General features: G+C 41.2%; 2 protein-coding genes across 2 annotated transcripts in view; one reads left to right on the forward strand and one right to left on the reverse strand.

Moving 5' to 3' along the window:
- Nucleotides 1-1,757, forward strand: part of LOC137631669 (variant surface antigen E-like) — a 1,760-nt gene extending 3 nt beyond the window's left edge. Inside the window, exons 1-2 of the mRNA XM_068363544.1 lie at nt 1-610; nt 1,636-1,757. The exon at nt 1-610 is cut by the window's left edge and continues 3 nt beyond it. Of these exons, the coding sequence (XP_068219645.1) occupies nt 1-610; nt 1,636-1,757 (732 nt within the window). The remainder of the gene's footprint in view (nt 611-1,635) is intronic.
- Nucleotides 1,758-5,617: 3,860 nt separating this feature from the next.
- LOC137631671 (serine/arginine repetitive matrix protein 1-like) lies at nt 5,618-8,812 on the reverse strand. Its single transcript, XM_068363545.1, has 2 exons — nt 8,307-8,812; nt 5,618-7,274 (listed from the first exon to the last, which is right to left on the reverse strand). The coding sequence occupies exons 1-2, from the start codon at nt 8,810-8,812 to the stop codon at nt 5,618-5,620; spliced, it is 2,163 nt and encodes a 720-aa protein (XP_068219646.1).
- Nucleotides 8,813-10,000: the final 1,188 nt, after the last annotated feature.

The raw sequence follows: 10,000 nt of genomic DNA on the forward strand, positions 1-10,000 counted from the left end.
CCTCCAAACACGTCTTTTCTAGATCCTAGTGAAGACATGCCTCCAAACGCGTTTTCTCTGGATCCTGGTGAAGACAAGCCTCCAAACACGTCTTCTCTGGATCCTAGTGAAGACATGCCTCCAAACACGTCTTCTCTGTATCCTAGTGAAGACATGCCTTTAAACACGTCTCCTCTGGATCCTAGTGAAGACATGCCTCCAAACAAGTCTCCTCTGGATCCTGGTGAAGACATGCCTTTAAACACGTCTCCTCTGGATCCTAGTGAAGACATGCCTCCAAACACGTCTCCTCTGTTTCCTAGTGAAGACATGCCTCCAAACAAGTCTCCTCTGGATCTTGGTGAAGACATACCTTTAAACACGTCTCCTCTGGATCCTAGTGAAGACATGCCTCCAAACACGTCTCCTCTGAATCCTAGTGAAGACATGCCTTTAAACACGTCTACTCTGGATCATAGTGAAGACAGGCCTCCAAACACGTCTTCTCTGGATCCTAGTGAAGACATGCCTTTAAACATGTCTACTCTGGATCATAGTGAAGACATGCCTCCAAACACGTCTTCTCTGGATCCTGGTGAAGAGATGCCTCCAAAGGAGCGGAAATATTTCCGTACGGAGAAAAATCCGCTCGTATGAAATGAGCCTTAATAAAACCATTAAATTCTTTATGTTTTTGGGTAGCGTAACCTGATTCTCTTTGGACCGTGACCTTATTTAGTAGGTTGGGTAACCTGAATTTGCAGAGAACGTTACCTTAATTCGCAAGGAACGTAATCGAACTTTTTGGACTTCGCAACCTGATTTTTAAAGGAAATGAAGCCGGATTTTGTAGGAAAAATTACCTGATTTAATACAAATATAAATAACTTGATTATCAAGTAGATGTAACTTTAAATTGTAAAACAAAACAAATGAATGTAACACTTCCACTTTTAATCACCACGATTGTATTCTCTCTCTCTCTCTCTCTCTCTCTCTCTCTCTCTCTCTCTCTCTCTCTCTCTCTCTCTCTCTCTTTGTTTTCAAATATGTTTTACTGTAAGACTATTATGAACACAAAATCAAAAAGAATAAAACTTCCACTTACAAATCAGAACTATACTCTCTCTCTCTCTCTCTCTCTCTCTCTCTCTCTCTCTCTCTCTCTCTCTCTCTCTCTCTCTCTCTCTCTCTCTCTCTCTGTTTCCGAGGGCAGGTTGGCGACCTAAGCATTAGTTTAAAGAGACTGCTGAATACGAATTAATGTCCCTTTGAAACGAGAACCTATCTCATAAAATGGCTTTTGGAAGCACTGCGGGCTTTTCGTTGATCTAAATTCGTACTGGCGTTGACAGCTCCATTTAGCTCTTCAAAAGACAAAACCGAGAAATAATGATGATCATTGGATATTGTTATTGGAAAAGACTCCCTTTGTCTGTCAGGTTTAAGGTTTAAAGGCTACTCATGAATGGCAGAGGCAAGGGACAGTGGCATTACCATATCAAGCAGGACAATGCCCTAGAGACTGACCATATATACATATGATCAGCGCAAAAGCCTTCTCTCCACCCAAGCTAGGACCAAGGAGGCTCACGCAATGGCTGCTGATGACTCGGCAGATATACCTATAGGCTCCCTCAAATCCCTCATCCTTAGCTCACATGGAAGGTGAGGTTCCCACAGCCAAAGGAACTAAAACGTTAGAGCGGGACTCGAACCACAGTTTGGCGTTCACCAGTCAGGGATGTTACCACATGAGCCACCACAATCCTGAATAAGCGAAGAGGTGTTTGAATGAACAGCAATTTAATTATCAAATGGAAATCTATCATTTCACGGAATTGGTAGCACCGATTCAGATTAATAGGTAGTAGGTTGCCCGGGGGCACCAGCCACTCGTTGAGATACTACCGCTAGAGTTATGAGGTATTTTGACTGGCCAGACAGTACTACATTGGATCCTTCTCTCTCGTTACGGTTCATTTTCAATTTACCTACACACACACACACACACTCACACACTGAATAGTCTGGCCTATTTTTTATAGATTCTCCTCTGTCCTCATACACCTGACAACACTGAGATTACAAAACATTTCTTCTTGCACAGTAATTGTTCAGCGGCCACTTTCCTCTTGGTAAGGGTAGAAGACTTTTTAACTATGGTAAGCAGCTCTTCTAGGAAAAGGACAGTACAAAATCAAACCATTGTTCTCTAGTCTTAGGTATTGCCATAACCCCTGTACCATGATCTTCCACTGTATTGGGTCAGTTCTCTTACTTGAGGGTATACTCGGGGCACACTATTTTATCTTATCTCTCTTCCTCTTGCTTTGTTAAAGTATTTACAGTTTATATAGGAAATATTTATTTTAATGTTGCTACTGTTCTTAAAATACTTTATTTTTCTTCGTTTCCTTTCCACACAGGGCTATTTTCCCTGTTGGAGCCCTTAGGATTCTAGCATCCTGCTTTTCCAACTAGGTTTGAAGCTGAGCACGTTATAATAATAATAATAATAATAATAATAATAATAATAATAATAATAATAATAATAATAATAATAACAAAAATAATAGTACAATAATAATAATAATAATAATAATAATAATAATGATAATAATAATAATAATAATAAGATAATAACAAAGATAATAATAATAATAATAATAATAATAATAATAATAATAATAGTGATAATAAAATAATAACAAAGATAATAATAATAATAATGATAATAATAATAATAATAATAATAATAATAATAATAATAATAATAATAATAATCATATGTTGGCTTCGTACATCCATCTCTTATCAATATCGTAAGGTCTCTGTCTATCTATCTATATATCTATCCACCAACGTATGTATGTATGTATGTATGTATAAAGTAAAATACATACAGGAAAGAATACCCTTTGAAACAAAACCGAACTTCCGCAATGGTAAGAGTATGTTGCGCCTCACACGTTCAGCCATGTGATGCGAAACGCGAGTTTTTTCTTCCTCTTTTTTTTTTTTTTTTTTTTTTTTTTTTTTTTTTTTTTTGTCTTTTTGACTTGCCATTTTTATGCAAATGTAACAGACATTATCAAATTTTGCTTATTTTCCATGAGCTATGTATTGTTTTATATATATATATATATATATATATATATATATATATATATATATATATATATATATATATATATATATATGTATATATGTATATATGTATATATATATATATATATATATATATATATATTGTATATATATTATGTATATATATACATATATATACACATATATACATATATATATACATATATATATATATATATATATATATATATATATATATATATATATATATATCTATATATATATATATATATGTGTGTGTGTGTGTAAATATATATATATTTATATATATACATATACATATATATATATATATATATATATATATATATATATATATATATATATATAAATTATATATATATATATATATATATATATATAAATTATATATATGTATATATATACACGTGTATATGCATGTACACATAAATACGTATGTGATATACCTGCATATATCTATATGCCAAGTTTACACACTACTTGATCCTTTTACCACAACCGTTCGGTCTAGCAAAAACAAAAAACAATTGGATGAACGGCGTATCTAATCATTTAAAGTCAGGAAACGAATGTATAACCAAGTAAGGTAAAGAACATTAAGAATCTATTTCTCCGAAGTCCCTTCGAGACAGACTCCGAATACTACCTTTGTTATTACTGTCTGGCCTCCAGTCATCCGGGACCGATTCATCACAGTATGGAAATGAGTTTTCTTGAACGAAATAACCCACAGCAAGTTACGCTTTGAGTTTTTTCCCTTCTCTTTGGTATTCCATCACAAAGACTTTGGGACTTTTTCAGGATGGTCAGGTGACCCAAGGCTGTTTTACTAGATATATCAGATGGTAGATCAAGGGAGGAGTTTTCTGTACTCTGTTAGTCTTGCGTAAAACGTTTGGGGGTTTCTGGTGAACTGCTGGTCTTGCGTAAAACGTTTGGGGTTTCTGGTGCTTTTCTGGTCTTGCGTAAAACGTTTGGGGTTTCTTGTGCTCTGCTAGTCTTGCGTAAAACGTTTGGGGGTTTCTGGTGCTCTTCTGGTCTTACATAAAACGTTTAGAGTTTCTGGTGCTTTTCTGGTCTTGCGTAAAACGTTTGGGGTTTCTGGTGCTCTGCTGGTCTTGCATAAAACGTTTCGGGGTTTCTGGTGCTCTTCTGGTCTTGCGTAAAACGTTTGGGGGTTTCTGGTGCTCTGCTGGTCTTGCGTAAAACTTTTGGAGTTTCTGGTGCTCTTCTGGTCTTGCATAAAACGTTTGTGGTTTCTGGTACTTTGCTGGTCTTGCGTAAAACTTTAGGGGGTTTCTGGTGCTCTTCTGGTCTTACATAAAACGTTTAGAGTTTCTGGTGCTTTTCTGGTCTTGCGTAAAATGTTTGGGGTTTCTGGTGCTCTGCTGGTCTTGCCTAAAACGTTTGGGGGTTTCTGGTGCTCTGCTGGTCTTGCGTAAAACGTTTGGGGATTTCTGGTGCTCTGCTGGTCTTGCGTAAAACGTTTGGGATTTCTTTTGCTCTGCCAGTCTTGCATAAAACGTTTGGGGGTTTCTGGTGCTCTTCTGGTCTTGCGTAAAACGTTTGGGGGTTTCTGGTGCTCTGCTGGTCTTGCGTAAAACTTTTGGGGTTTCTGGTGCTCTTCTGGTCTTGCATAAAACGTTTGTGGTTTCTGGTACTTTGCTGGTCTTGCGTAAAACTTTTGGGGGTTTTTGGTGAACTGCTGGTCTTGCGTAAAATGTTTGGGGGTTTCTGGTACTCTGCTGATCTTGCGTAAAACTTTTGGGGTTTCTGGTGCTCTTCTGGTCTTGCATAAAACGTTTGTGGTTTCTGGTACTTTGCTGGTCTTACGTAAAACTTTTGGGGGTTTTTGGTGAACTGCTGGTCTTGCGTAAAACGTTTGGGGGTTTCTGGTGCTCTGCTGATCTTGCGTAAAACTTTTGGGGTTTCTGGTGCTCTTCTGGTCTTGCATAAAACGTTTGGGGGTTTCTGGTGCTCTGCTGGTCTTGCGTAAAACGCTTGGGGGTTTCTGGTGCTCTGCTGGTCTTGCGTAAAACGTTTGGGGGTTTCTGGTGCTCTGCTGGTCTTGCGTAAAACTTTTGGGGTTTCTGGTGCTCTGCTGGTCTTGCATAAAACGTTTGTGGTTTCAGGTACTTTGCTGGTCTTGCGTTAAACTTTTGGGAGTTTTTGGTGAACTGCTGGTCTTGCGTAAAACGTTTGGGGGTTTCTGGTGCTCTGCTGATCTTGCGTAAAACTTTTGGGGTTTCTGGTGCTCTTCTGGTCTTGCATAAAACGTTTGTGGTTTCTGGTACTTTGCTGGTCTTGCGTAAAACTTTTGGGGGTTTCTGGTGCCCTGCTAGTCTTGCGTAAAACGTTTGGGGGTTTCTGGTGCCTTGCTAGTCTTGCGTAAAACGTTTGGGGATTTCTGGTACTCTTCTGGTCTTGCGTAAAACTTTTGGGGTTGCTGGTGAACTGCTGGTCTTGCGTAAAATGTTTGGGGTTTCTGGTGCTCTGCTGGTCTTGCCTAAAACGCTTGGGGGTTTCTGGTGCTCTGCTGGTCTTGCGTAAAACGTTTGGGGGTTTCTGGTGCTCTGCTGGTCTTGCGTAAAACTTTTGGGGTTTCTGGTGCTCTGCTGGTCTTGCGTAAAACGTTTGGGGGTTTCTGGTGCTCTGCTGGTCTTGCGTAAAACGCTTGGGGGTTTCTGGTGCTCTGCTGGTCTTGCGTAAGACGTTTGGGGGTTTCTGGTGCTCTGCTGGTCTTGCGTAAAACTTTTGGGGTTTCTGGTGCTCTTCTGGTCTTGCGTAAAACGTTTGGGGGTTTCTGGTGCTCTGCTGGTCTTGCGTAAAACGTTTGGGGGTTTCTGGTGCTCTGCTGGTCTTGCGTAAAACGCTTGGGGGTTTCTGGTGCTCTGCTGGTCTTGCGTAAAACGGTTGGGGGTTTCTGGTGCTCTGCTGGTCTTGCGTAAAACTTTTGGGGTTTCTGGTGCTCTTCTGGTCTTGCATAAAACGTTTGTGGTTTCTGGTACTTTGCTGGTCTTGCGTAAAACTTTTGGGGTTTTTTGGTGAACTGCTGGTCTTGCGTAAAATGTTTGGGGGTTTCTGGTGCTCTGCTGATCTTGCGTAAAACTTTTGGGGTTTCTGGTGCTCTTCTGGTCTTGCATAAAACGTTTGTGGTTTCTGGTACTTTGCTGGTCTTGCGTAAAACTTTTGGGGGTTTTTGGTGAACTGCTGGTCTTGCGTAAAGCCTTTGGGGGTTTCTGGTGCTCTGCTGATCTTGCGTAAAACTTTTGGGGTTTCTGGTGCTCTTCTGGTCTTGCATAAAACGTTTGTGGTTTCTGGTACTTTGCTGGTCTTGCGTAAAACTTTTGGGGGTTTCTGGTGCCCTGCTAGTCTTGCGTAAAACGTTTGGGGGTTTCTGATGCCCTGCTAGTCTTGCGTAAAATGTTTGGGGGTTTCTGGTACTCTTCTGGTCTTGCGTAAAACTTTTGGGGTTGCTGGTGAACTGCTGGTCTTGCGTAAAATGTTTGGGGTTTCTGGTGCTCTGCTGGTCTTGCGTAAAACTTTTGGGGTTGCTGGTGAACTGCTGGTCTTGCGTAAAATGTTTGGGGTTTCTGGTGCTCTGCTTGTCTTGCGTAAAACGTTTGGGGGTTTCTGGTGCTCTGCTGGTCTTGCATAAAACGCTTGGGGGTTTCTGGTACTCTGCTGGTCTTGCGTAAAACGTTTGGGGGTTTCTGGTGCTCTGCTGGTCTTGCGTAAAACTTTTGGGGTTTCTGGTGCTCTTCTGGTCTTGCATGAAACGTTTGTGGTTTCTGGTACTTTGCTGGTCTTGCGTAAAACTTTTGGGGGTTTCTGGTGCCCTGCTAGTTTTGCGTAAAACGTTTGGGGGTTTCTGGTGACCTGCTAGTCTTGCGTAATACGTTTGGGAGTTTCTGGTGCTCTGCTGGTCTTGCGTAAAACACTTGGGGTTTCTGGTGCTCTTATGGTCTTGCGTATAAAGTTTGGGATTTCTTTTGCTCTGCCAGTCTTGCGTAAAACATTTGGGGGTTTCTGGTGCTCTGCTGATCTTGCGTAAAACTTTTGGGGTTTCTGGTGCTCTTCTGGTCTTGCATAAAACGTTTGTGGTTTCTGGTACTTTACTGGTCTTGTGTAAAACTTTTTGGGGTTTCTGGTGCCTTGCTAGTCTTGCGTAAAACGTTTGGGGGTTTCTGGTGCCCTGCTAGTCTTGCGTAAAACGTTTGGGGGTTTCTGGTACTCTTCTGGTCTTGCGTAAAACTTTTGGGGTTGCTGGTGAACTGCTGGTCTTGCGTAAAATGTTTGGGGTTTCTGGTGCTCTGCTGGTCTTGCGTAAAACGTTTGGGGGTTTCTGGTGCTCTGCTGGTCTTGCGTAAAACTTTTGGGGGTTTCTGTTGCTCTTATGGTCTTGCGTAAAACGCTTGGGGTTTCTGTTGCTCTTATGGTCTTGCGTAAAACGTTTGGGATTTCTTTTGCTCTGCCAGTCTTGCGTAAAACGTTTGGGGGTTTCTGGTGCTCTGCTGGTTTTGCGTAAAACTTTTGGGGTTTCTGGTGCTCTTCTGGTCTTGCATAAAACGTTTGTGGTTTCTGGTACTTTGCTGGTCTTGCGTAAAACTTTTGGGGGTTTCTGATGCCCTGCTAGTCTTGCGTAAAACGTTTGGGGGTTTCTGGTGCCCTGCTAGTCTTGCGTAAAACGTTTGGGGGTTTCTGGTGCTCTGCTGGTCTTGTGTAAAAGGCTTGGGGTTTCTGGTGCTCTTATGGTCTTGCGTAAAACGCTTGGGGTTTCTGGTGCTCTTCTGGTCTTGCGTAAAACGTTTGGGGGTTTTTGGTGCTCTTCTGGTCTTGCGTAAAACGTTTGGGGGTTTCTGGTGCTCTGCTGGTCTTGCGTAAAACTTTTGGGGTTTCTGGTGCTCTTCTGGTCTTCCAAAAAACGTTTGGGGTTTCTGGTACTTTGCTGGTCTTGCGTAAAACTTTTGGGGGTTTCTGGTGCCCTGCTAGTCTTGCGTAAAACGTTTGGGGGTTTCTGGTGCTCTTCTGGTCTTACATAAAACGTTTAGGGTTTCTGGTGCTTTTCTGGTCTCGCGTAAAACGTTTGGGGTTTCTGGTGAACTGCTGGTCTTGCATAAAACGCTTGGGGGTTTCTGGTGCTCTTCTGGTCTTAATTAAAACGTTTAGGGTTTCTGGTGCTCTGCTGGTCTTGCCTAAAACGTTTGGGGGTTTCTGGTGCTCTGCTGGTCTTGCGTAAAACGTTTGGGGGTTTCTGGTACTCTTCTGGTCTTGCGTAAAACGCTTGCGGTTTCTGGGGCTCTGCTGGTCTTGCGTAAAATGTTTGGGGGTTTCTGGTGCTCTTCTGGTCTTGCATAAAATGTTTGGGGGTTTCTGGTGCTCTTCTGGTCTTGCGTAAAATGTTTGGGGTTTCTGGTGCTTTTCTGGTCTTGCGTAAAACGTTTTGGGTTTCTGGTGCTCTTCTGGTCTTGCGCAAAACGTTTGGGGTTTCTTGTGCTCTGTTGGTCTTATGAAAAACGTTTGGGGGTTTCTGATGCTCTTCTGGTCTTGCGTAAAACGTTTGGGGGTATCTGGTGCTCTTTAGGTCTTGCGTAAAATGTTTGGGGTTTCTGGTGCTCTTCTGGTCTTGCGTTAAACGTTTGGGGGTTTCTGGTGCTCTGCTGGTCTTGCGTAAAGCGTTTGCGGTCTTATCTGATAACATTTTGAGTGACAGGAAAGAAGGTTCGATACAGATGAATTCTTTTTTTTTTTTTTTTTTTGACAAAGGGAAATTGTACTCGGAAGAAATGGCTTTGTTCATTATACTAATATATGAATTTTTGTTTGAATATGAAATAGTTGTGCTTATTATAGTGATATCAAAGTTATTATAGGGAATTTCTTTTGCTGATTATGTCAATATTAAAAAAAATAGTGTTAAGAGACAGTGATTTTATTAATGATAAAGGACTGTAGTGGCCGATGTGGTAGCGTCCATGACTGGTGATCACCACACTGTGGTTCGAGTACCGCTCACAGTCGTTAGTTACTTTGGTCGCTGCAACCTCACCATCCTTGTGAGCGAAGGATGGGGGGGTTTGGGAGAGACTACAGATCTACCTGCTGAGTCATCAGCAGCCTTTGCCTAGCTCTCCTTGGTCCTAGCTTGGATGGAGAGCGTCGGAAGAGGAAGTAGTCATACCTTGGTGAGAGGGGGGTACCCAGAGAGGTACACTCGGAAACCACAATATCCTGCAAACTGCCCAAACTGCCGTGTTGTAGTTAGGAAAGGGGGAAGGGGTGGGAAGGGTTGAATATGTGTATATACATATCTATCTGAATATTTAGTAGTCATTTTTGACGGGCCGCGTACACTAGTAATATATATATATATATATATATATATATATATATATATATATATATATATATATATATATATATATATATATATATATATATATATAAACATTAAGACTTCTGTCTTTTAATCTCTACCTATACCTGGAACACAGATCACTTCCATATAATCTTCTACCCGAGGATGACTGAACGCCCGCTCTGGCTTTCCCACTGCCTCAGATGCCTTGAAGATCTATAGAGAGCCTCGGATGGGAACCTCCAGCTGTTCTTAGCGAGTAATTCGCCCAAGGAGTATGTCCATAGTAGCGTTTCTAAAGTGCTTAACAACCAAAGCTCAGTGGAAACTGTTCTCTCTCTCTCTAAACGTTTAAACTAATTCGCTCTACCTAAGAACAAATGGAAGCTTAGTAAAAACTGCTCTCTCTCTCTCTCTCTCTCTCTCTCTCTCTCTCTCTCTCTCTCTCTCTCTCTCTCTCTCTCTCTCTCTCTCTCTCTCTCTCATTTAAGAAATTCATTGTTTCACATTCTCATCACAACCCATATTATT

This window comes from Palaemon carinicauda, chromosome 40 (assembly GCF_036898095.1).
Source record: "Palaemon carinicauda isolate YSFRI2023 chromosome 40, ASM3689809v2, whole genome shotgun sequence".
NCBI lineage: Eukaryota > Metazoa > Arthropoda > Malacostraca > Decapoda > Palaemonidae > Palaemon > Palaemon carinicauda.